Genomic DNA, 26,824 nt, shown 5'->3' with positions numbered 1-26,824 from the left:
ACCTATCTCTCTCTCCTCCCCTAGATCATCTCAGACCTGGAGTCTATATATCTCACCTATCTCTCTCTCTCTCCCCCCAGATCATCTCAGACCTGGAGTCTATATATCTCACCTATCTCTCTCTCTCCCCCAGATCATCTCAGACCTGAAGTCTATATATCTCACCTATCCCCCCCCCCCAGATCATCTCAGACCTGGAGTCTATATATCTCACCTATCTCTCTCTCTCTCTCCCCCAGATCATCTCAGACCTGGAGTCTATATATCTCACCTATCTCTCTCTCTCTCTCCCCCAGATCATCTCAGACCTGAAGTCTATATATCTCACCTATCTCTCTCTCTCTCTCCCCTAGATCATCTCAGACCTGAAGTCTATATATCTCACCTATCTCTCTCTCTCTCTCCCCTAGATCATCTCAGACCTGAAGTCTATATATCTCACCTATCTCTCTCTCTCTCTCCCCTAGATCATCTCAGACCTGGAGTCTATATATCTCACCTATCTCTCTCTCTCTCTCCCCTAGATCATCTCAGACCTGAAGTCTATATATCTCACCTATCTCTCTCTCCCTCCCCCTAGATCATCTCAGACCTGGAGTCTATATATCTCACCTATCTCTCTCTCTCTCCCCCTAGATCATCTCAGACCTGGAGTCTATATATCTCACCTATCTCTCTCTCTCACCCCCTAGATCATCTCAGACCTGGAGTCTATATATCTCACCTATCTCTCTCTCCCTCCCCCTAGATCATCTCAGACCTGAAGTCTATATATCTCACCTATCTCTCTCTCCCTCCCCCTAGATCATCTCAGACCTGAAGTCTATATATCTCACCTATCTCTCTCTCTCCCCCTAGATCATCTCAGACCTGGAGTCTATATATCTCACCTATCTCTCTCTCCCTCCCCCTAGATCATCTCAGACCTGGAGTCTATATATCTCACCTATCTCTCTCTCCTTCCCCCTAGATCATCTCAGACCTGGAGTCTATATATCTCACCTATCTCTCTCTCCCTCCCCCTAGATCATCTCAGACCTGGAGTCTATATATCTCACCTATCTCTCTCTCCCTCCCCCTAGATAATTTCAGACCTGGAGTCTATATATCTCACCTATCTCTCTCCCTCCCCCCAGATCATCTCAGACCTGGAGTCATGGAACGAGGAGTTGAGTGTTCAGATGAGTGAGTTTGATACAGAGGACCTAACCTTGGCAGAACAGAGACTCCAGCACCACGCTGACAAGGCCCTGACCATGAACAACCTGACCTTTGATGTCATCCACCAGGGACAGGAACTGTTGCAGTACGTCAACGAAGTTCAGGCCTCTGGTGAGTAGCAGTACACACGTGTGCACAACAGAGCTTACATTGTCAGATATGCAGACACACACACACACACACACACACACAAATGAGCAACTGTGATAGCCCGTTTTGTAGGAGGAGTGGAATGACTTGCTCTCTCTCCTTGCCTTTCTCTCCCTCTCTTATCTTTTCCCATCTCTCCCTGTCCCCTCCCTCTCTTCTCTTTTCCCATCTCTTCCTGTCCTCTCCCTATCTTCTCTTTTCCCATCTTTCCCTGTCCTCTCCCTCTCTTCTCTTTTCCCATCTCTCCCTGTCCTCTCCCTCTCTTCTCTTTTCCCATCTCTTCCTGTCCTCTCCCTCTCTTCTCTTTTCCCATCTCTTCCTGTCCTCTCCCTCTCTTCTCTTTTCCCATCTCTCCCTGTCCTCTCCCTCTCTTCTCTTTTCCCATCTCTTCCTGTCCTCTCCCTCTCTTCTCTTTTCCCATCTCTCCCTGTCCTCTCCCTCTCTTCTCTTTTCCCACCTCTCCCTGTCCTCTCCCTCTCTTCTCTTTTCCCATCTCTCCCTGTCCTCTCCCTCTCTTCTCTTTTCCCATCTCTCCCTGTCCTCTCCCTCTCTTCTCTTTTCCCACCTCTCCCTGTCCTCTCCCTCTCTTCTCTTTTCCCATCTCTCCCTGTCCTCTCCCTGTCCTCTCCTTATCTTCTCTTTTCCCATCTCTCCCTGTCCTCTCCCTGTCCTCTCCTTATCTTCTCTTTTCCCATCTCTCCCTGTCCTCTCCTTATCTTCTCTTTTCCCATCTCTCCCTGTCCTCTCCCTGTCCTCTCCCTCTCTTCTCTTTTCCCATCTCTCCCTGTCCTCTCCCTATCTTCTCTTTTCCCATCTCTCCCTGTCCTCTCCCTATCTTCTCTTTTCCCATCTCTCCCTGTCCTCTCCTTATCTTCTCTTTTCCCATCTCTCCCTGTCCTCTCCCTGTCCTCTCCCTCTCTTCTCTTTTCCCATCTCTCCCTGTCCTCTCCCTCTCTTCTCTTTTCCCATCTCTCCCTGTCCTCTCCCTCTCTTCTCTTTTCCCATCTCTTCCTGTCCTCTCCCTGTCCTCTCCCTCTCTTCTCTTTTCCAATCTCTCCCTGTCCTCTCCCTCTCTTCTCTTTTCCCATCTTTCCCTGTCCTCTCCCTCTCTTCTCTTTTCCAATCTCTCCCTGTCCTCTCCCTCTCTTCTCTTTTCCCATCTCTCCCTGTCCTCTCCTTATCTTCTCTTTTCCCATCTCTCCCTGTCCTCTCCCTGTCCTCTCCCTCTCTTCTCTTTTCCCACCTCTCCCTGTCCTCTCCCTCTCTTCTCTTTTCCCATCTTTCCCTGTCCTCTCCCTCTCTTCTCTTTTCCCATCTCTCCCTGTCCTCTCCCTCTCTTCTCTTTTCCCATCTCTCCCTGTCCTCTCCCTCTCTTCTCTTTTCCCACCTCTCCCTGTCCTCTCCCTCTCTTCTCTTTTCCCATCTCTCCCTGTCCTCTCCTTATCTTATCTTTTCCCATCTCTCCCTGTCCTCTCCCTCTCTTCTCTTTTCCCACCTCTCCCTGTCCTCTCCCTCTCTTCTCTTTTCCCATCTCTCCCTGTCCTCTCCTTATCTTATCTTTTCCCACCTCTCCCTGTCCTCTCCCTCTCTTCTCTTTTCCCACCTCTCCCTGTCCTCTCCCTCTCTTCTCTTTTCCCATCTCTCCCTGTCCTCTCCCTCTCTTCTCTTTTCCCTTCTCTCCCTGTCCTTTCCCTGTCTTCTCCCTCTCTTCTCTTTTCCCATCTCTCCCTGTCCTCTCCCTGTCCTCTCCCTGTCCTCTCCCTCCAGGTGTAGAGTTGCTGTGTGACAGGGATGTGGACATGGCTACTCGTGTTCAGGACCTGCTGGAGTTTCTCCATGAGAAGCAGCAGGAGTTGGACGTCGCAGGCGAACAACACAGGAGACACCTGGAACAGTGTGTACAGTTACGACACCTGCAGGCCGAAGTCAAACAGGTACACGCACACACACACACACACACACACACACACACACACACACACACACACACACACACACACACACACACACACACACACACACACACACACACACACACACACACACACACACACACAGATGACACCAATACCATCAATTGATACCACATAATTTCCTATTAAATACCAGTAGAAATAATACCATAGTAAATACCAACAAATAGTACCAGTGGAAACCGTCCTAAAATGCTCTCATGATAACTTCTATCCTGGTTCCTGGTCTGCGCAGGTCCTGGGCTGGATCCGTAATGGGGAGTCTATGCTGAATGCTGGTCTGATCACAGCCAGTTCTCTACAGGAAGCAGAACAGCTACAGAGAGAACACGAACAGTTCCAGCATGCCATCGAGGTGAGCTCATCACTCCGCGACGCAAACACCAACACACATCCTTTTTATACACAATAATAAGTACATATATATATATATATTCTCTCTTTGTGTTTCTTTCTCTCTACAGTAGCTCTATATCCCTTTAGCCTTGTTTAACCAGCCTGATCTCACAAGCTCAGATTTCACTTCATCTCTCCCACTTTCTCTGGCTTGCCCCCCTCCTGTTTACCTTTTCCCTCGCTCATTTCTTTAAACATGTCTGATATTCTATAATAAAACTCTACTATAAGGTGCAACACAGAGCTACTATATTCTGTGTCTCTCCTCCTCGTAGAAAACCCACCAGAGTGCTCTGCAGGTGCAGCAGAAGGCTGAGGCACTACTCCAGGCCAACCACTATGACATGGACCTGATCAGAGACTGTGCTGAGAACGTAGCGTCTCACTGGCAGCAGCTCATGTTGAAGATGGAGGACAGGCTGAAACTGGTCAACGCCTCTGTAGCCTTCTACAAGACCTCCGAACAGGTAGGGGGTGCTGTGGCTGTTATAGTTATGGGTTATTTTGTAATCACAGGTAGGGAGATAATACTCTAATAGGTGTTGTAATTCCCTAATAACGTCATTAGATAAATACTTCTGTAGCCATCTACAAGACCTCCAAACAGGTGGGGGGCGCTATTGCTCTTGGTATCCAGTTCAGCTAACTAGCTAGTTACGTTAGTAGATTAGCTTCAGTTAAGGAGACTGGTGGAGCCTGTGCTGTGTCCTGTAGGTGTGCTGGAAAGCCTCCTGGAATGTCATGGGAGCTGTGGTGTGTTATGGGAGCTGTAGTTTTAATCCTGTGTGGTGATCTGTAGGTGTGCAGTGTGTTGGAGAGCCTGGAGCAGGAGTATAAGAGGGAAGAGGACTGGTGTGGCATTATGGGAGCTGTAGTTTTAATCCTGTGTTGTGATCTGTAGGTGTGCAGTGTGTTGGAGAGCCTGGAGCAGGAGTATAAGAGGGAAGAGGACTGGTGTGGCATTATGGGAGCTGTAGTTTTAATCCTGTGTTGTGATCTGTAGGTGTGCAGTGTGTTGGAGAGCCTGGAGCAGGAGTATAAGAGGGAAGAGGACTGGTGTGGCATTATGGGAGCTGTAGTTTTAATCCTGTGTTGTGATCTGTAGGTGTGCAGTGTGTTGGAGAGCCTGGAGCAGGAGTATAAGAGGGAAGAGGACTGGTGTGGCATTATGGGAGCTGTAGTTTTAATCCTGTGTTGTGATCTGTAGGTGTGCAGTGTGTTGGAGAGCCTGGAGCAGGAGTATAAGAGGGAAGAGGACTGGTGTGGCATTATGGGAGCTGTAGTTTTAATCCTGTGTTGTGATCTGTAGGTGTGCAGTGTGTTGGAGAGCCTGGAGCAGGAGTATAAGAGGGAAGAGGACTGGTGTGGCATTATGGGAGCTGTAGTTTTAATCCTGTGTTGTGATCTGTAGGTGTGCAGTGTGTTGGAGAGCCTGGAGCAGGAGTATAAGAGGGAAGAGGACTGGTGTGGCATTATGGGAGCTGTAGTTTTAATCCTGTGTTGTGATCTGTAGGTGTGCAGTGTGTTGGAGAGCCTGGAGCAGGAGTATAAGAGGGAAGAGGACTGGTGTGGGGGGGCTGACAAACTGGGTCCTAACTGTGAGTCAGATCACGTCACCCCCATGATCAGCAAACACCTGGAACAGAAAGAGGCCTTCCTCAAGGTAAGAACACACACACACACACACACACACACACACACACACACACACACACACACACACACACACACACACACGTATACAGCTATGACCCATGTCTCGAACTGTGTGTGCTTCTCTAGGCATGTACCCTGGCCAGACGCAATGCTGATGTGTTCCTGAAGTACATGCACAGAAACAGTGTTAACATGCCTGGGATGCTCAGCCATGTCAAAGCACCGGAACAACAGGTCAAGAGTGAGTATCACACACATACACACACACTGTGTGGTAATTCGACCTTTTACCTATTCCTAAAGCAACCACAAAACATCAATCTATCTACTCTAGTGTAATCTCTGTGTTTGTGTTGCGGTCAGACATCCTGAATGAGTTGTTACAGAGAGAGAACCGTGTTCTCCATTTCTGGACCATGAGGAAAAGACGGTTAGACCAGTGCCAGCAATACGTGGTGTTCGAACGCAGCGCCAAACAGGTACCCACACAATTTACACACTCTCTCTAGCTCTCTCCATCTCTCTCTAGCTCTCCTCATCTCTCTCCATCTCTCTCTAGCTCTCCTCATCTCTCTCCATCTCTCTCTAGCTCTCCTCATCTCTCTCCATCTCTCTTTAGCTCTCTCTAGCTCTCTCTATCTCTCTCCATCTCTCTCTAGCTCTCCTCATCTCTCCATCTCTCTTTAGCTCTCTCTAGCTCTCTCCATCTCTCTCTATCTCTCTCTATCTCTCTCAAGCTCTCTCCATCTCTCTTTAGCTCTCTCCATCTCTCTCCATCTCTCTCTAGCTCTCTCCAGCTCTCTCTAGCTCTCTCCATCTCTCTCCATCTCTCTCGAGCTCTCTCTATCTCTCTCTAGCTCTCTCCATCTCTCTCTAGCTCTCTCCATCTCTCTTTAGCTCTCTCCATCTCTCTTTAGCTCTCTCCATCTCTCTTTAGCTCTCTCCATCTCTCTTTAGCTCTCTCCATCTCTCTCCATCTCTCTAGTTCTCTCCATCTCTCTTTAGCTCTCTCCATCTCTCTCCATCTCTCTTTAGCTCTCTCCATCTCTCTCCATCTCTCTTTAGCTCTCTCCATCTCTCCATCTATCTTTAGCTCTCTACATCTCTCTCTAGCTCTCTCCATCTCTCTTTAGCTCTCTCCATCTCTCTCCATCTCTCTTTAGCTCTCTCCATCTCTCTCCATCTCTCTTTAGCTCTCTCCATCTCTCTCCATCTCTCTTTAGCTCTCTCCATCTCTCTTTAGCTCTCTCCATCTCTCTTTAGCTCTCTCCATCTCTCTCTAGCTCTCTCCATCTCTCTTTAGCTCTCTCCATCTTTCTTTAACTCTCTCCATCTCTCTTTAGCTCTCTACATCTCTCTCCATCTCTCTTTAACTCTCTCCATCTCTCTTTAGCTCGCTCCATCCCCCTCTAGCTCTCTCCATCTCTCTCCATCTCTCTTTAGCTCTCTCCATCTCTCTCTAGCTCTCTCCATCTCTCTTTAGCTCTCTCCATCTCTCTTTAGCTCTCTCCATCTCTCTCCATTTCTCTTTAGCTCTCTCCATCCCTATTTAGCTCTCTCCATCTCTCTCCATCTCTCTCTCCATTTCTCTTTAGCTCTCTCCATCTCTCTCTAGCTCTCTCCGTCTCTCTTTAGCTCTCTCCATCTCTCTTTAGCTCTCCATCTCTCTTTATCTCTCTCCAGCTTTCTCCATCTAACTCTAGCTCTCTCCATCTCTCTTTAGCTTTCTCCATCTCTCTTTATCTCTCTCCATCTCTCTCTAGCTCTCTCCAGCTTTCTCCATCTCTCTCTAGCTCTCTCCATCTCTCTCCATCTCTCTTTAGCTCTCTCCATCTCTCTCTAGCTCTCTCCATCTCTCTCTAGCTCTCTCCATCTCTCTTTAGCTCTCTCCATCTCTCTTTAGCTCTCTCCATCTCTCTTTAGCTCTTTCCATTTCTCTTTAGCTCTCCATCTCTCTCTAGCTCTCTCCATCTATCTTTAGCTCTCCATCTCTCTTTAGCTCTCCATCTCTCTTTAGCTCTCCATCTCTCTCTAGCTCTCTCCATCTCTCTTTAGCTCTCTATCTCTCTTTAGCTCTCCATCTCTCTTTAGCTCTCCATCTCTTTCTAGCTCTCTCCATTTCTCTTTCTCTCCATCTCTCTCTAGCTCTCTCCATCTCTCTTTAGCTCTCCATCTCTCTTTAGCTCTCCATCTCTCTTTAGCTCTCTCAATCTCTCTTTAGCTCTCCATCTCTCTTTTGCTCTCTCAATCTCTCTTTAGCTCTCCATCTCTCTTTAGCTCTCTCCATCTCTTTAGCTCTCCATCTCTCTTTATCTCTCTCCATCTCTCTCCAGCTCTCTCCAGCTCTCTTTGTCTTTCTTACTCAAAGCTCTATTCCATTCTCTGTTTCTGTCCTCTCATCTGTAATCTCTGTCTCTCTCTTTACCTTAATGTCCACCTCAATGGTCTGTGTGTGTGTCCCCAGGCTCTGGAATGGATCCATGACACCGGAGAGTTCTACCTGTCAACACACACCTCCACCGGCTCCAGTATCCACCACACACAGGAGCTGCTGAAGGAGCACGAAGACTTCCACATCACAGCCAGGGTAGAAAAGAACGAGCGCGCACACACACACACACACACACACACACACATTTTTTTATACCAAACATTACACATTTTAAATCAAACCCTATCTCTCTCCCCTCTCTCCTCCTCCCCATCCCTCCCCCCTCTCCCTCCAGCAAACCAAAGAGCGTGTGAAGCTGCTGATCCAGCTAGCGGATGGTTTCTGTGATAAGGGCCATAGTCACGCTGTGGAGATAAAGAAGTGGGTGACAGCGGTGGACAAACGCTACAGAGACTTCTCCCTGCGTATGGACAAGTACCGGACCAGTCTGGAGAAAGCACTGGGCATCTCATCTGACTCTAACTCCAAGGCTGTGAGTCAAGGGGGTGTAGGGGGGTTGGGACGGTGGGTGGGGGGTTGGTTGGGACGGTGGGTGGGGGATTTGTTGGGATGGTGGGTGGGGGGGGTTGGTTGGGATGGTGGGTGGGTGGGTGGGACGGTGGGGTGGGGTGAGGTGGGGTGGGGTGAGGTGGGGTGAGGTGAGGTGGGGTGAGGTGGGGTGGGGTGGGGTGAGGTGGGGTGTCTATATAATGGTTGCTGGAAACCATTATGAAGAATGATCTCTGCACACTGAAGATGGCTTTAAGCAGAAACATTGGTCCATTCCCTAACAATAATATATTAACTACGCTCTTTATAAGTACTTTTTGGATACTTTTTGGGATTTACATTTTTTGTAAATCATCTCTCCCCATGTTTCTCCAAACTTCTCCCTCCATCCCTCTCTCTCTTTCAGAGTAAGGATCTCCAGTTGGACATAATTCCGGCCACACCTCAGGGGTCAGAGGTCAAGCTGAGAGACGCGGCTCACGAACTCAACGAGGAGAAACGCAAGTCCGCTCGCAGGAAGGAGTACGTCATCACTTCCTCTTAACTTCCTGACACCGATTTAGATCAGTGACACTCATAATCAAGCAAACCCAGAAGCCAATCAACCAGTCATCCCCACTCATCATGTAGCAGTACTACTACAGGACACACACATACACACACTAAACAGCCACAACTAGACACGACTTTGACACGATTCATCCGTGTAAATGAACAGAGCAGAGGGACTAAAAGTATTCTATTGATAATAATATGAATCAGCAAAAGAGGCTAACCGTGTGTCTGTGTGCGCGCGTGTCTGTGTGTGCGTGTGTCTGTGTGTGTGCGTGTCTGTGTTTGCGCACGTGTCTGTGTGTGCGCGCGTATTTGTGTGTGTGCGTGTCTGTGTTTGCGCACCTGTCTGTGTGTGCACGCTTGTGTGTATGTAGGTTCATCATGGCTGAGCTGATCCAGACAGAGAAGACCTATGTGAGAGACCTGAGGGAGTGTACGGACGTAAGTAAACCTACTCTCTCTCTTTGTCTACCCCCTTACCTACAGTGGGATTCTGCTGCCACTGTCTGGCGCCACCTTGTGAAATTTTAACACAACACACGTGGACAAACATCTGACCAACATGGAAGACCAATAACGCAACACATGTACATATAACATGTAGGGTTGCCGTGTAGATTTCCGTTAAATGCAGCAGCTGTGACTCAATGGATCGGATATATCTGGTCCCTCCGTGTGTGTGATCTAACCCCCTCTCTCCATCCTCCTCCCTCCAGACGTACCTGTGGGAGATGACAAGTGGGGTAGAGGAGATCCCTCCTGGCATCGTCAACAAGGAACACATCATCTTCGGGAACATGGTGGACCTCTATGAGTTCCATCACAAGTAAGTCCCGCTCCCTGAGTCATTGTCCCTGTACATCCACAACAAGCTATATCCCCTATCAGGTTCATTCCAGTGATGAAGCTTTGTATACTAACAGGAGTTTTCTGCTTTTATGGTGTTCGCTCACATCCTCTCTCTCTCTCTCTCTCTCTCTCTCTCTCTCTCTCTCTCTCTCTCTCTCTCTCTCTCTCTCTCTCTTCCTCCCTCTCCTCTTCTCTCCTTTTTCAACAGTATCTTTCTCAAAGAGCTGGAGAAGTATGAACAGCTACCAGAAGATGTGGGCCACTGCTTTGTCACCTGGGTGAGTGAGTGTGTATCTGTTCTTGTCTTTCTCAAGACAAGTGAGTTGGTTCATAAAATGGCCGAATGTAGGTTTGTGATCATAAATTAAATTGTATTTGTCACATATGCCGAATACAACAGGTGACATTACAAAGCTTACTTACAAGCCCTTAACCAAAAATGCTTTAGCAAGTTTTAAGGAAAACAAGTTTTAAGGAAAAATTAAAAGTAACTTGACATCAAATCAAATAAAAAAATCAAATGTATTTATATAGCCCTTCTTACATCAGCTGATATATCAAAGTGCTGTACAGAAACCCAGCCTAAAACCCCAAACAGCAAACAATGCAGGTGTTGAAGCACGTTGGCTAGGAAAAACTCCCTTGAAAGTCCGAAACCTAGGAAGAAACCTAGAGAGGAACCAGGCTATGAGGGGTGGCCAGTCCTCTTCTGGCTGTGCCGGGTGGAGATTATAACAGAACATGATTTCTTAGGACAGGTACAAATAATGATTTCTTAGGACATGTACAAATAATGATTTCTTAGGACAGGTACAAATAATGATTTCTTAGGACAGGTACAAATAATGATTTCTTAGGACAGGTACAAATAATGATTTCTTAGGACATGTACAAATAATGATTTCTTAGGACATGTACAAATAATGATTTCTTAGGACAGGTACAAATAATTATTTCTTAGGACATGTAAGGATAGGTGGAAATAGTGATTTCTTAGGACAGGAATAAAGACTTAATATCTCTACTTATATGTGATAAGGAAACACATGCCTTTTTAACAATGGTATTTATTTATTCATTTAGCCTTTATTTAACTAGGCACTTTTGAGTAGCTACATTTGTTTTAACTCTTTGTTGTGTATCTGTGTGTCCAGGCTGATAAGTTCCAGATGTACGTCAACTACTGTAAGAACAAACCAGACTCCACCCAGCTCATCTTAGAGCATGCTGGACCCTACTTTGACGTGAGTACCCTGCCCTCCTATTGGCCCATACTGTGAGTGACAGCTCCCTGCACCCAATCACACCCAATGTGTTTCTCTGTGTGGGCATGTACAGGAGATCCAGCAGAGGCACCGATTGGCCAACTCCATCTCCTCCTACCTGATCAAGCCTGTTCAGCGAATCACCAAGTACCAGCTCCTGCTCAAGGTAACCATAGCAAACCACTTTTATAAAGCACATACACACATACACAACCTCTACAAATGTTTGTTTATATTTGCTTATGTTTACATAGTGATGAGCAGGAATGTAGGGACATACCTTTTTATTTGGTGAGTAGCTTTTATGCACCCATCACACTGGTTAGCATCAGTGTTTACGTTACATGCCATCTCGGCTGGCGTTCAGCTCATCTTTTTGTTCACCAGTACATCCCAGGTTATGGGTAATCCACCTTATGGGCATATTATCATTCACAATAAATATGACATATTTGCTTTCAAAGGGTATTTGTTGATGGTACCTCTCTGGTGTATGTAGGAGCTGCTGACATGCTGTGAGGAGGGGAAAGGAGAGATCAAGGATGGACTGGAGGTAATGCTCAGTGTCCCCAAGAGAGCCAATGACGCCATGCACCTCTCAATGCTGGAGGGTGAGAGACACAAACACACACACGCGCATACACACGTGCACATACACGCACGCACTTGCACACACACTTTCAAAGTCAACAATGCTTATGCACATGCGCATGGTGGAGTAACTCTTTCTTGAACACTCTCTTCCTCCTCCCTCCCCCCTCCCTCCCTCCCCCTCTCCTGTAGGTTTCGACGAGAACATCGAGTCTCAGGGAGAGTTAATCCTGCAGGAGTCCTTCCATGTGTGGGACCCTAAAACTCTGATCCGTAAGGGACGCGAGCGTCACCTCTTCCTCTTCGAGATGTCCCTCATCTTCAGCAAGGAGGTCAAAGACTCCAACGGACGGAGCAAGTACATGTACAAGAGCAGACTTTACGTGAGTACAACATTCTCTCTATTGTCTCTCTTTTCTGTTTTAGTCGTTCCCTTTGTCTGTGTCTCTCTCTCTCTCTGTCTTTCTTTCTCTTTAGTTGTGTCTCTCTCTGTCTTTATTTCTCTTTAGTTGTGTGTCTCTCTCTCTGTCTCTGTCTTTCTTTCTCTTTAGTTGTGTGTCTCTCTCTCTGTCTCTGTCTTTCTTTCTCTTTAGTTGTCTCTCTCTCTCTCTGTCTTTCTTTCTCTTTAGTTGTGTCTCTCTCTCTCTCTGTCTGTCTTTCTTTCTCTTTAGTTGTCTCTCTCTCTGTCTTTATTTCTCTTTAGTTGTGTCTCTCTCTCTGTCTTTCTTTCTCTTTAGTTGTGTGTCTCTCTCTCTGTCTCTGTCTTTCTTTCTCTTTAGTTGTCTCTCTCTCTCTCTCTCTCTCTCTCTCTCTCTGTCTTTCTTTCTCTTTAGTTGTGTCTCTCTCTCTCTCTGTCTGTCTTTCTTTCTCTTTAGTTGTGTCTCTCTCTCTCTGTCCTTCTTTCTCTTTAGTTGTGTCTCTCTCTCGCTCTCTGTCTTTCTTTCTCTTTAGTTGTTTCTCTCTCTCTCTCTCTGTCTTTCTTTCTCTTTAGTTGTGTCTCTCTCTCTGTCTTTCTTTCTCTTTAGTTGTGTCTCGCTCTCTCTGTCTTTCTTTCTCTTTAGTTGTGTCTCTCTCTCTGTCTTTCTTTCTCTTTAGTTGTGTCTCGCTCTCTCTGTCTTTCTTTCTCTTTAGTTGTGTGTGTGTGTCTCTCTCTCTCTCTCTCTGTCTTTCTTTCTCTTTAGTTGTTTCTCTCTCTCTCTGTCTTTCTTTCTCTTTAGTTGTGTCTCTCTCTCTGTCTTTATTTCTCTTTAGTTGTCTCTCTCTCTCTGTCTTTCTTTCTCTTTAGTTGCGTCTCTCTCTCTCTCTCTGTCTTTCTTTCTCTTTAGTTGCGTCTCTCTCTCTCTGTCTTTCTTTCTCTTTAGTTGTCTCTCTCTCTCTCTCTGTTCTTTCTTCTCTTTAGTTGTCTCTCTCTCTCTCTCTCTTTCTTTCTCTTTAGTTGTGTCTCTCTCTCTCTGTCTTTCTTTCTCTTTAGTTGTGTCTCTCTCTCTGTCTTTTTTTCTCTTTAGTTGTGTCTCTCTCTCTCTCTGTCTTTCTTTCTCTTTAGTTGTGTCTCGCTCTCTCTGTCTTTCTTTCTCTTTAGTTGTGTGTGTGTGTCTCTCTCTCTCTCTCTCTGTCTTTCTTTCTCTTTAGTTGTTTCTCTCTCTCTCTGTCTTTCTTTCTCTTTAGTTGTGTCTCTCTCTCTGTCTTTATTTCTCTTTAGTTGTCTCTCTCTCTCTGTCTTTCTTTCTCTTTAGTTGCGTCTCTCTCTCTCTCTCTGTCTTTCTTTCTCTTTAGTTGCGTCTCTCTCTCTCTCTCTGTCTTTCTTTCTCTTTAGTTGTCTCTCTCTCTCTCTGTCTTTCTTTCTCTTTAGTTGTCTCTCTCTCTCTCTCTCTTTCTTTCTCTTTAGTTGTGTCTCTCTCTCTCTGTCTTTCTTTCTCTTTAGTTGTGTCTCTCTCTCTGTCTTTTTTTCTCTTTAGTTGTGTCTCTCTCTCTCTCTGTCTTTCTTTCTCTTTAGTTGTGTCTCTCTCTCTGTGTGTCTTTTTTTCTCTTTAGTTGTCTCTCTCTCTCTCTGTCTTTCTTTCTCTTTAGTTGTCTCTCTCTCTCTCTCTCTGTCTTTCTTTCTCTTTAGTTGTGTCTCTCTCTCTCTGTGTGTCTTTCTTTCTCTTTAGTTGTCTCTCTCTCTCTCTGTGTCTTTCTTTCTCTTTAGTTGTGTGTCTCTGTCTCTGTCTTTCTTTCTCTTTAGTTGTCTCTCTCTCTCTCTGTCTTTCTTTCTCTTTAGTTGTGTCTCTCTCTCTCTGTCTTTCTTTCTCTTTAGTTGTGTGTCTCTCTCTCTCTCTGTCTTTCTTTCTCTTTAGTTGTGTCTCTCTCTCTGTCTTTCTTTCTCTTTAGTTGTGTCTCTCTCTCTCTCTGTCTTTCTTTCTCTTTAGTTGTGTGTCTCTCTCTCTGTCTCTGTCTTTCTTTCTCTTTAGTTGTCTCTCTCTCTCTCTCTGTCTTTCTTTCTCTTTAGTTGTGTCTCTCTCTCTCTCTCTGTCTGTCTTTCTCTTTAGTTGTGTCTCTCTCTCTGTCTTTCTTTCTCTTTAGTTGTGTGTCTCTCTCTCTGTCTCTGTCTTTATTTCTCTTTAGTTGTCTCTCTCTCTCTGTCTTTCTTTCTCTTTAGTTGTGTCTCTCTCTCTGTCTTTCTTTCTCTTTAGTTGTGTCTCGCTCTCTCTGTCTTTCTTTCTCTTTAGTTGTGTCGCTCTCTCTGTCTTTCTTTCTCTTTAGTTGTGTCTCGCTCTCTCTGTCTTTCTTTATCTTTAGTTGTGTGTGTGTGTCTCTCTCTCTCTCTCTCTCTCTCTCTCTCTCTCTCTCTCTGTCTGTCTTTCTTTCTCTTTAGTTGTTTCTCTCTCTCTCTGTCTTTCTTTCTCTTTAGTTGTGTCTCTCTCTCTGTCTTTCTTTCTCTTTAGTTCTCTCTCTCTCTCTGTCTTTCTTTCTCTTTAGTTGTCTCTCTCTCTCTCTCTGTCTTTATTTCTCTTTAGTTGTGTCTCTCTCTCTCTCTCTGTCTTTCTTTCTCTTTAGTTGTCTCTCTCTCTCTCTGTCTTTCTTTCTCTTTAGTTGTCTCTCTCTCTCTCTCTCTGTCTTTCTTTCTCTTTAGTTGTCTCTCTCTCTCTCTCTCTCTTTCTTTCTCTTTAGTTGTGTCTCTCTCTCTGTCTTTCTTTCTCTTCAGTTGTGTCTCTCTCTCTCTCTGTCTTTTTTCTCTTTAGTTGTGTCTCTCTCTCTGTCTTTCTTTCTCTTTAGTTGTGTCTCTCTCTCTGTGTGTCTTTCTTTCTCTTTAGTTGTCTCTATCTCTCTCTCTGTCTTTCTTTCTCTTTAGTTGTGTCTCTCTCTCTCTGTGTGTCTTTCTTTCTCTTTAGTTGTGTCTCTCTCTCTCTGTGTGTCTTTCTTTCTCTTTAGTTGTCTCTCTCTCTCTGTCTTTCTTTCTCTTTAGTTGTGTGTCTCTCTCTCTCTCTGTCTTTCTTTCTCTTTAGTTGTGTCTCTCTCTCTCTGTCTTTCTTTCTCTTTAGTTGTGTCTCTCTCTCTGTGTGTCTTTCTTTCTCTTTAGTTGTCTCTCTCTCTCTCTGTGTCTTTCTTTCTCTTTAGTTGTGTCTCTCTCTCTCTCTCTGTCTTTCTTTCTCTTTAGTTGTGTCTCTCTCTGTCTTTCTTTCTCTTTAGTTGTCTCTCTCTCTCTTTCTTTCTCTTGAGTTCTCTCTCTCTCTCTCTCTGTGTCTTTCTTTCTCTTTAGTTGTCTCTCTCTCTCTCTGTCTTTCTTTCTCTTTAGTTGTCTCTCTCTCTCTCGTTCTTTCTCTTTAGTTGTCTCTCTCTCTCTCTCTTTCTTTTTCTTTAGTTGTGTCTCTCTCTCTCTCTCTCTCTCTGTCTTTCTTTCTCTTTAGTTGCGTCTCTCTCTCTCTCTGTCTTTCTTTCTCTTTAGTTGCGTCTCTCTCTCTTTCTGTCTTTCTTTCTCTTTAGTTGCGTCTCTCTCTCTCTCTCTGTCTTTCTTTCTCTTTAGTTGTGTCTCTCTCTCTCTCTCTCTGTCTTTATTTCTCTTTAGTTGTGTGTCTCTCTCTCTCTCTCTGTCTTTCATTCTCTTTAGTTGTCTCTCTCTCTCTCTCTCTGTCTTTCTTTCTCTTTAGTTGTCTCTCTCTCTCTCTCTGTCTTTCTTTCTCTTTAGTTGTGTCTCTCTCTCTCTCTGTCTTTATTTCTCTTTAGTTGTGTCTCCTCTCTCTCTCTGTCTTTCTTTCTCTTTAGTTGTCTCTCTCTCTCTGTCTTTCTTTCTCTTTAGTTGTGTCTCTCTCTCTGTCTTTCTTTCTCTTTAGGTGTCTCTCTCTCTGTCTTTCTTTCTCTTTAGTTGTGTCTCTCTCTTTCTCTGTCTTTCTTTCTCTTTAGTTGTCTCTCTCTCTCTGTCTTTCTTTCTCTTTAGTTGTGTCTCTCTCTATCTCTGTGTGTCTTTCTTTCTCTTTAGTTGTCTCTCTCTCTCTCTCTGTCTTTCTCTTTAATTGTTTCTCTCTCGCTCTCTCTGTCTTTCTTTCTCTTTAGTTGTGTCTCTCTCTCTCTGTGTGTCTTTCTTTCTCTTTAGTTCTCTCTCTCTCTCTCTCTCTCTCTCTCTGTCTTTCTTTCTCTTTAGTTGTCCCTCTCTCTCTCTCTGTCTTTCTTTCTCTTTAGTTGTCTCTCTCTCTCTCTGTGTCTTTCTTTCTCTTTAGTTGTCTCTCTCTTTCTCTCTCTCTGTCTTTCTTTCTCTTTAGTTGTGTCTCTCTCTCTCTCTGTCTTTCTTTCTCTTTAGTTGTGTCTCTCTCTCTCTCTCTCTCTGTCTTTCTTTCTCTTTAGTTGTGTCTCTCTCTCTCTCTCTGTCTTTCTTTCTCTTTAGTTGTCTCTCTCTCTCTCTGTCTTTCTTTCTCTTTAGTTGTGTCTCTCTCTATCTCTGTGTGTCTTTCTCTTTAGTTGTCTCTCTCTCTCTCTCTGTCTTTCTCTTTAATTGTTTCTCTCTCGCTCTCTCTGTCTTTCTTTCTCTTTAGTTGTGTCTCTCTCTCTCTGTGTGTCTTTCTTTCTCTTTAGTTGTCTCTCTCTCTCTCTCTGTCTTTCTTTCTCTTTAGTTGTCCCTCTCTCTCTCTCTGTCTTTCTTTCTCTTTAGTTGTCTCTCTCTCTCTGTGTCTTTCTTTCTCTTTAGTTGTCTCTCTCTTTCTCTCTCTCTCTGTCTTTCTTTCTCTTTAGTTGTGTCTCTCTCTCTCTCTGTCTTTCTTTCTCTTTAGTTGTGTCTCTCTCTCTCTCTGTCTTTCTTTCTCTTTAGTTGTGTCTCTCTCTCTCTCTCTGTCTTTCTTTCTCTTTAGTTGTCTCTCTCTCTCTCTCTCTCCGTCTTTCTTTCTTTTTAGTTGTGTGTCTCTGTCTCACTCTCTCTGTTTCTGGTGTGTCATTGGCTAGAAATAGACAGATACATATTGCATCTTGTATTGCCAAAGGAATTCCTATGAAATGGCAGTAATTTGTCTCCCTCTCTCCAGACGTCAGAGTTGGGGGTAACAGAGCACGTTGAGGGAGACCCCTGTAAGTTTGCTCTGTGGGTGGGACGAACCCCCACCTCCGACAACAAGATCGTACTCAAGGTAAGAACAGAGAAGAATACCTCTCCTCTTCTCTCTCCTCTCCCTCTCCTTCTCCTCCTCTCTCTCTTCTCCTCCTCTCTCTCTTCTCCTCCTCTCTCCCTTCTGTCTCTTCTCTCCTCTCCCTCTCATTTCGCTCTCTTTTCTCTTCTCCTCTTCTCCTCTCTCCTCTTCTCCTCCTCTCTCTCCCTTCTCTCCTCTTCTCCTCCTCTCTCTCTCTTCTCCTCCTCTCCGTCTCTCCTCTCCCTCTCCTTTCTCTCTCTTTTCTCTTCTCCTCCTCTCCTCTTCTCCTCCCCTCTCTCTCCTCACCTCTCCCCTCTCTCTCCTCTCTCTCTCCTCACCACTCCTCTCTATCTCCTCTCCTCTCTCTCTCCTCACATCTCCTCTCTCTCTCCTCTTTCTCTCCTCACCACTCCTCTCTATCTCCTCACCTCTCCTCTCTATCTCCTCTCCTCTCTCTCTCCTCAACTCTCCTCTCTCTCTCTCATCACCTCACCTCACTATCTCCTTTCCTCGCTCTCTCGTCACCTCTCTTCTCTCTCTCCTCTCCTCTCTCTCTCCCCTCTCTCTCCTCACCTCTCGTCTCTCTGCCTTACTACTCTCTCCTCCTTTCTTTTACTTTCCTCTCCTCACGTCCCATCTTTTCTTTTCCGTCTCTTCTCTTCTCCTCCCCCCTTTTCATCTTCCCCGTTTGATTGCATGACTCTATGCTGCTGTCTGGTGGATGTGAAGCTTCGTGTGAAGCTTCCTATGTGCTTCTCTGTTTCTTGTTTCTCTCTGTATTTCTCTCCCTCTCTCGATCTCTATACATATGTTACCCTGGTCTCTTTATCTCTCTGTGTTCTGTCTGATGACTGTTCTATCATACAGTCTAGTCTAGTACAGTACATCTGTTACCCTGGTCTCTTTATCTCTCTGTGTTCTGTCTGATGACTGTTCTATCATACAGTCCAGTCTAGTACAGTACATCTGTTACCCTGGTCTCTTTATCTCTCTGTGTTCTGTCTGATGACTGTTCTATCATACAGTCTAGTCTAGTACAGTACATCTGCGTCTTGGGCCGTTTTGTTTATGTTTGTATCTCTGAATATTAACCGTTCGTTCGCTAACCAACCGTGGGCTAACATGCTTACGCCAACACCACTGACATGAACTTTAACCCCTAAAGTCCAACAATTCTTCAAGCTCCCACACGCTCCCACTACATTCTATATCCTTTGTATGGAGTCGAGGCCTATACATATTTATTGTCTAGAAAAATGGATGTGGATCTTCTTTTTTTTAATGATTTGACACCTCACATGTTGACCCTCTTTCTTTCATTTTCCTTCTCTCCCTCCCATCTTCCTTTCTTCCTCTTTCCATCGCTCTCTCTTTTTTCTCTCCTTACCAAACTAAACATCTTACTTTTTTGAACACCCACCTCCAAAGCTAGTTTTAATACGGAAGCTTTATGTTTGTGCCAGTGGTTGGGAAAGTATGTTTCCCTGCTCCTAACCCGATGTGTCTAACACAGTATACTGACTCTGTTCCTATTCTGCTCATCTACCTGTGCTGCCCATATTAACCATTAACTGGCCACCACCAAAATACTGTGACTGTTGTCCGTCCGTCATCTCCAGACATTCTGTCCTCATAGAACATGTCATATAAATGAACTAAAAACAAAAAAGTGAAATTCTCTATTCTATATTTGAACCAAAGCCAAGTCAGGGATGCAAACATGGATCAATGGTGAGTAATACTGTACTAACTAGCCTAACACCTAACACAGCCCTCGGCTGCACCTCAATACTCTACTGTCTCCTCTCCTACTCTCCCTTTTCTGTGCTTCAATGTCCACACTAGCTTACTACTTAAATGAAGCCATGTGAGGCGCATGCATTCTAAATGGTATGCTAATGTGGGTATTGGAATATAACTGTTAATTCTCCAGTGGGGTTTATGGAGCTGTTTAGACTAAAATATGACTTCAGAGACCGTGGTGATTTTGGGAATTAACCTTTGACCCCTTCTCCCTGGCCAATGGCAGGCGTCGAGCATTGAGAACAAGCAGGACTGGATCAAACACATCAGGGAGGTGATTCAGGATCGAACCATCCACCTGAGAGGAGCTCTGAAGGAACCCATACACATCCCTAAGTCTGCCACCGCCAAGCACCACAAGGGACACCGCAGGTACAGGTACACAAGTGCATTAGTATACTATACACACCTACACACACAGAGACACACATACACTTATATGCGTGAATACACACACACACACACACACACTGACCTCTGTCTGTGTTTGGGGTTTGATAGGGATGGAGAGGACTTGGACAGCCAGGGTGATGGCAGCAGCCAACCAGACACCATCTCTATTGCCTCACGCACCTCACAGAACACACTGGACAGTGACAAGGTGAGCACATACACACACACTCTGGTCATCTCTCTGGCCGCACAGAACATAGACGGGTGAGAACAGCACACAGTATTTCTAAAATGACGTTTTATCATGAAGAGGCTTCAGTTGGAAAGGACCTGAGGACTTGGTTGCCTGCTTTACCCTCCTAGGGGAATGATGTAATCATGATCTATTCACCTCCTCCTAGGATTCTACATTCCCCCTGACCATCTCTCTCTCCTCTCCTCCAGCTGTCCGGTGGCTGTGAGCTGACCGTGGTGATCCATGACTTCATGGCTGGTAACAGCAACGAGCTGACCGTCCGGAGGGGCCAGACTGTGGAGGTCCTGGAGAGGTGCCATGACAAGCCTGACTGGTGTCTGGTGAGGACCACGGACCGCTCCCCTGCCCACGAGGGACTGGTACCCTGCGCCATGCTCTGCATCGCCCACTCACGCTCCTCCCTGGAGATGGAGGGGATATTCAACCATAAAGGTGGGTGAGGAGATCTGTAGTAGGGGACAGCGTCTTTTGAGTTTCAGAAAAGTCTTATATTTAAGCAATAAGGCCAGAGGGGGTGTGGTATATGGCCAATATACCACGACTAAGGGCTGATCTTATGCATCACGCAACGCGTAGTGCTTGGTTACAGCCCTTGGCTGTGGTATATTGGTCATATACCACAAACCCCCGGTGCCTTATTGCTATTATAAACTGGTTATCATCGTAATTAGAACAGTAAAAGAACATGTTGTCATACCCGTGATATACCACGGCTGTCAGCCAATCAGCATTCAGGGCTGGAACACCCCAGGTTATAATGATGGTTATTATTAGATGTGTTATGGGTGTGTTCAAGACTTTGATAACCTCTCTTTCGCTCTCCCTCCTCCCTCTCCTCCTATCCAGACACTCTGTCAGTGTGTAGTAATGACTCCATCATGCCAGGCTCCTCTGCCACCCTGCAGCCTGGACATCACGGCATGGGCTCACACACCTCGCCTGGACCTAAACGACCAGGTAAACACACTCACCTTACCTGGACCTAAACGACCAGGTAAACACACTCACCTCGCCTGGACCTAAACGACCAGGTAAACACACTCACCTTACCTGGACCTAAACGACCAGGTAAACACACTCACCTCGCCTGGACCTAAACGACCAGGTAAACACACTCACCTTACCTGGACCTAAACGACCAGGTAAACACACTCACCTCGCCTGGACCTAAATGACCAGGTAAACACACTCACCTTACCTGGACCTAAACGACCAGGTAAACACACTCACCTTACCTGGACCTAAACGACCAGGTAAACACACTCACCTTACCTGGACCTAAACGACCAGGTAAACACACTCACCTTACCTGGACCTAAACGACCAGGTAAACACACTCACCTCGCCTGGACCTAAACGACCAGGTAAACACACTCACCTCGCCTGGACCTAAACGACCAGGTAAACACACTCACCTTACCTGGACCTAAACGACCAGGTAAACACACTCACCTCGCCTGGACCTAAACGACCAGGTAAACACACTCACCTCGCCCGGACCTAAACGACCAGGTAAACACACTCACCTCGCCCGGACCTAAACGACCAGGTAAACACACTCACCTCGCCCGGACCTAAACGACCAGGTAAACACACTCACCTCGCCAATTATTTGCAAAGGGATTGAACAAACAGTTCTAAATTCACAGTGGTGGAGAAGGAGGTGTGTGATTGTGCGTGCCGAGATGCCAGTGTTAACATTACTACCTTCTTGTCCCAGGTAACACCCTGCGGAAGTGGCTGACCAGCCCAGTGCGTCGTCTGAGCAGTGGCAAGGCAGACGGGCATGTGAAGAAGCTGGCGCACAAACACAAGAAGGTGAGGAAGAGTGGCGAGATGACGGGCAGCACCCAGAAAGACTCTGACGACAGCGCTGCTACACCCCAGGACGAGACTGTGGAGGAGGTAAGGGGGAGACCTCCAAGACTTCTGTGTGTCTGTCTTCTCTTTCTCTCTCCCCTCTTCTCTCTCTCCTCTCTCCTCTGTCTGTCTCTATCTCTATCTAACCTCTTTCTCTCTCCCCTCTTCTCTCTCTCCTCTCTCCTCTGTCTGTCTCTATCTCTATCTAACCTCTTTCTCTCTCCCCTCTTCTCTCTCTCCTCTCTCCTCTGTCTGTCTCTATCTCTATCTAACCTCTTTCTCTCTCCCCTCTTCTCTCTCTCCTCTCTCCTCTGTCTGTCTCTATCTCTATCTAACCTCTTTCCCTCTCCATCTCTTCTTCCTCTCTCCTCTACAGAGAGTGCGTAACGAGGGCCTCTCTAGTGGGACCCTGTCCAAGTCCTCGTCCTCTGGGATGCAGAGCTGTGGAGAGGAGGAGGGTGAGGAGGGGGCCGACTCTGTACCCCTACCACCCCCCATGGCCATCCAGCAACACAGCCTACTGCAGCCTGACGCACAGGACGACAAGGTAAGGGTTAGGGGAGAGGGGAGGTAGAGAATAGGTCAGCCTGACTCTCAGGAGGGTAAGGTGGAGGGGTGGGGAGGGGAGGGGGGTAAAGGAAAGAGAGCCGAGGTCAACTGGTAGACGCATCAAAAATGACAGATCGGTTTATAACCAGTAACAACCATAAACTACCCCCATTTCAACTACCCTTCATTTGAGAAAGAAGACTGATAATAATATTTGATTAATTCAATGTTTTTTGTTGTTGTTAATAAAAATAGTACAAAATGTGCCCTTGAACAAGGCACTTAACCCTAATTGCTTCTGTAAGTGTCTCTGGATAAGAGTGTCTACTAAATGACTACAATGTAAATCGAAGATCTCCCACCCAGGGAACTCATCCTTTCTGTTACGGTTTCTCTCTCCTATGATTTAGTCATGAGTTTGATTGTTTTGTTATTATATTCTACAGACAAACATTACATCAATTTGAGTTAGTTTTCTTATCACGTCCTTCTTAGCCGGGGCCATAATTCACAAAACGTCTCAGAGTAAGAGTGCTGATCTCGGATTGGGTCCCTTCTCGTATTCATTACGATGAAAGGCAGAACTGATCTTACTCGGAGACTCTTTGTGAATACAGGCCTCGATGAAAATTGATCATGAAACATTGAGGCTGCTATTCGAATAGAAATGCAAGGACATGCATCAGTTACTGTTGCCGTCGTGGATTCACCTTTTCTTGGCGCAGCAGCGTTTTTCTCTGACACTAATTTGTGTTTCTCTTTTTGTTTTTGTTTCCGACTGTATCGTTGGTTTGCTGTCTGTTTACTGTTTACCATGCTATAGCATTACCTTGATTTATGTCCTGTCTTTGCTTTGTCTCAGTTTCCATACCTCTCCATCTCCTGAATCAATCCTTCCATCTCTCTCTCCCTCCTTTTCTCTTCCCTCGATACTTCAGTTCTCTCTCCTCTCTCTCTTTTCCCCCTATCGGTAACTGTACTATAGACGTAGTTGCTGTTTTTCTTCTGGTTCTTCTTATGAAAGTTAGTTGAAGGACAACAGATGTAGAATTTTTATGCCGTTCCTGTCTTCTAGGTCTTTCTAGGTTTCTCTCTGAGGAAAAGGACACTCTTCCAAACGTCTCTCTCGCTCTCTCTTTTATTCTGCTTACCTTACACTCGCTTGCTCTCTCAGCCTCTCTTCTACGCCCAAATCTGCTCATTCTCTGCTCTCAGTATCTGCAGGGCTTTATTCAACTATAGAATGACTCCCCCTCTCCATCTTTATTTTTACATTTTATCATCATCAGACTAGTTCCTTCAAAAAACTACATTAAAGTTTATTATGCACTTTTACATTTAATTTGTTTAAATGATTTATCTGCCTCGTTGCCTGGTGACTGCTCCGTTTGTTGCGTGATTGCACCCTCAGAATAACTCGGAGGCACATGCAGAACTGAGTAGGTAGAAGTCTCTAGAGGCTGATGCAAGGTCAGTTTTGCGTTCTTTCACACTATTCCGGATAAAATTGGTGCAAACTGATCCTAGATCTGTACCTAAGGGCAACGTCTTGTGTTGGGAACACTCGTACAGACAAACCGATGACTCAGACCCCCCTTACTCCCTCCTCCTCACCCCTCCTCACCCGTCTTCACCCCCTGTGTGCGTTAACCCCATTGCACCGTGTGATTAATTGGCACCTACTGTAAGCCCTGGCGTGGCCAGAGGGTGCAGCCCAACACCCCACCACACACAGACCCTTAGTGGGGCACAGCACAGTCTGGAGACAGCACAGCAAGGGTGAGACTCTCATACACTTTATTGTCCCTTCTTTCTTTATCAATGTCCTTCTGCAGTGTACAGTTGATATTTAACTCATCTCACATCTTTATTTTGTATTCTCTGATTCTTTAAAGCTCATATCTGATGCTTTACATCTCTTTTTTCTCTTTCAATGGCCAGTTCCAGTTCATTATCGTTTATACACATTTTCCAATTCCCTTATTATTATTATTATAATGAGTTTTACTACTCCTAACATTAACCTCTCTCATTTACACGCTCTTACACTTTCTTTTTTATATCTCCTAACATTAACCTCTCTCATTTACACGCTCTTACACTTTCTTTTTTATATCTCCTAACATTAACCTCTCTCATTTACACTCTCTCACACTTTCTTTTTTACATCTCCTAACATTAACCTCTCTCATTTACACGCTCTTACACTTTCTTTTTTACATCTCCTAACATTAACCTCTCTCATTTACACGCTCTTACACTTTCTTTTTTACATCTCCTAACATTAACCTCTCTCATTTACACGCTCTTACACTTTCTTTTTTACATCTCCTAACATTAACCTCTCTCATTTACACGCTCTTACACTTTCTTTTTTACATCTCCTAACATTAACCTCTCTCATTTGCACGCTCTCACACTTTCTTTTTTACATCTCCTAACATTAACCTCTCTCATTTACACGCTCTTACACTTTCTTTTTTACATCTCCTAACATTAACCTCTCTCATTTACACGCTCTTACACTTTCTTTTTTACATCTCCTAACATTAACCTCTCTCATTTACACGCTCTTACACTTTCTTTTTTACTTCTTTTTTACTTTTACTTTCTGACTTGCACACCTGTGTAACCTCTTTCCTGCTCTTGTTTTTCAATGTCATAGATTTGACCTCGTTCCTAGGAGACTCATTGCAGACTGTTTTCCCCTTTTGTCACGTTAAGCACTTTCTTTTAGTGATCATAGATTCACTTTACCCTTCAACTTCATATCAGAACCTCTTTCTTGTTCTGGTCAACATTGAATCATTCATTGAGAGCAGAAGATCAAAATACAACCGTAACGGTAACATTGTAGAGGTAGACTAGGAGAGATGACGTCATGGTAAACAAACCAACATCCGACTTAGACATCACCAACTTACAGGCTACATGCCTCAGGAGTAATTAGGGATCTATCCAGAAAAAAAAATGTTTTCTTAAATTGTCTTTTCAGTAGTTTTGGGTCCATCTCTGCAGATTAAATGTTTTTAATTTTCTCCCTTGAAAGAGTGTTCCACAAGTGAACTTTTATTGATTGGTTGTTTGATGGATAACTGAACAGGAATGGTATTAAATGAGGCCTTTAGCCCAATCATGTAGTAAGACTACGCTGAGGGGAATATGTTAACACCTTTCTCCCTGCATCCCTGTCCAGAGCTCCTCCCGTCTGTCCGTCCGGCCGTGCAGTTCTGAGACGCCCAGCGCAGCAGAGCTGGTGAGCGCCATCGAGGAACTGGTCAAGAGCAAGATGGTGAGATCTATGGCTGTGGTGGTCATAACATTTTGTCAGCCGCTTATTGTCATGCAAAAGACTGCCGTTCTCACGGTAATTGTCCGTTAATTAATATGCAGTGCATTCGGGAAGGGTATTCAGACTCCTTGACTTTTTCCACATTTTGTTACATTACAGGCTTATTCTGAAATTGATTCAATTGTTGTTTTTTCTCATCAATCGACACACAATACCCCATAATGACAAAGCAAAAACAGATGTTTAAAAACAGTTGCAAATGTATTAAATATAAATAAGTATTCAGACCCTTTACTCAGAACTTTGTTGAAGCACCCTTGGCAGCGATTACAGCCTCAAGTCTTCTTGGGTATGACGCGACAAGCTTGGCACACCTGTATTTGGGGAGTTTCTCCCATTCTTCTCTGCAGATCCTCTCAAGCTCTGTCAGGTTGATTGGGGAGGCTTGTTCATTTAGCAGACAAGACATGTGTATAAGTCCTGTGCCATTATTATATACAGTGGTGCAAAAATGTATTTAGTCAGCCACCAATTGTGCAAGTTCTCCCACTTAAAAAGATGAGAGAGGCCTGTAATTTTCATCATAGGTACACTTCAACTATGACAGACAAAATGAGAAAATAAAATCCAGAAAATCACATTGTATGATTTTGAATGAATTTATTTGCAAATTATGGTGGAAAATAAGTATTTGGTCACCGACAAACAAGCAATATTTCTGGCTCTCACAGACCTGTAACTTCTTCTTTAAGAGGGTCCTCTGTCCTCCACTCGTTACCTGTATTAATGGCACCTGTTTGAACTTGTTATCAGTATAAAAGACACCTGTCCACAACCTCAAACAGTCACACTCCAAACTCCACTATGGCCAAGACCAAAGAGCTGTCAAAGGACACCAGAAACAAAATTCAAAACCTGCACCAGGTTTTGAAGACTGAATCTGCAATAGGTAAGCAGCAAGGTTTGAAGAAATCAACTGTGGGAGCAATTATTAGGAAATGGAAGACATACAAGACCACTGATAATCTCCCTCGATCTGGGGCTCCACGCAAGATCTCACCCCGTGGGGTCAAAATTATCACAAGAACGGTGAGCAAAAATCCCAGAACCACACGGGGGGACCTAGTGAATGATCTGCAGAGAGCTGGGACCAAAGTAACAAAGCCTACCATCAGTAACACACTACGCCGCCAGGGTCTCAAATCCTGCAATGCCAGACGTGTCCCCCTGCTTAAGCCAGTACATGTCCAGGCCCATCTGAAGTTTGCTAGAGAGCATTTGGATGATCCAGAAGAAGATTGGGAGAATGTCATATGGTCAGATGAAACCAAAATAGAACTTTCGTGTTTGGAGGACAAAGAATGATGAGTTGCATCCAAAGAGAATACCATACCTACTGTGAAGCATGGGGGTGAAAACATGCTTTGGGGCTGTTTTTCTGCAAAGGGACCAGGACGACTGATCCGTGTAAAGGAAAGAATGAATG

At 45.1% G+C, this 26,824-nt stretch overlaps 1 protein-coding gene across 1 annotated transcript in view; it reads left to right on the top strand.

Moving 5' to 3' along the window:
* Positions 1-26,824, top strand: part of LOC135551992 (triple functional domain protein-like) — a 117,383-nt gene that overhangs the window by 73,731 nt on the left and 16,828 nt on the right. Inside the window, 25 exon segments of the mRNA XM_064983324.1 lie at positions 1,137-1,332; positions 3,139-3,305; positions 3,580-3,699; positions 4,016-4,207; positions 5,254-5,403; positions 5,523-5,637; positions 5,760-5,875; positions 7,861-7,983; positions 8,123-8,320; positions 8,744-8,859; positions 9,267-9,333; positions 9,609-9,718; positions 9,950-10,019; positions 10,896-10,985; positions 11,080-11,172; positions 11,506-11,617; positions 11,790-11,980; positions 17,084-17,185; positions 19,215-19,360; positions 19,490-19,589; positions 19,826-20,069; positions 20,484-20,594; positions 21,358-21,542; positions 21,874-22,044; positions 25,243-25,338. Coding sequence (XP_064839396.1) covers positions 1,137-1,332; positions 3,139-3,305; positions 3,580-3,699; positions 4,016-4,207; positions 5,254-5,403; positions 5,523-5,637; positions 5,760-5,875; positions 7,861-7,983; positions 8,123-8,320; positions 8,744-8,859; positions 9,267-9,333; positions 9,609-9,718; positions 9,950-10,019; positions 10,896-10,985; positions 11,080-11,172; positions 11,506-11,617; positions 11,790-11,980; positions 17,084-17,185; positions 19,215-19,360; positions 19,490-19,589; positions 19,826-20,069; positions 20,484-20,594; positions 21,358-21,542; positions 21,874-22,044; positions 25,243-25,338 — 3,381 coding nt within the window.

Source organism: Oncorhynchus masou, chromosome 13 (assembly GCF_036934945.1).
Source record: "Oncorhynchus masou masou isolate Uvic2021 chromosome 13, UVic_Omas_1.1, whole genome shotgun sequence".
NCBI lineage: Eukaryota > Metazoa > Chordata > Actinopteri > Salmoniformes > Salmonidae > Oncorhynchus > Oncorhynchus masou.
Note: the sequence above shows the minus strand (reverse complement) of the source record. Positions and strands in the feature narration are given on the sequence as shown.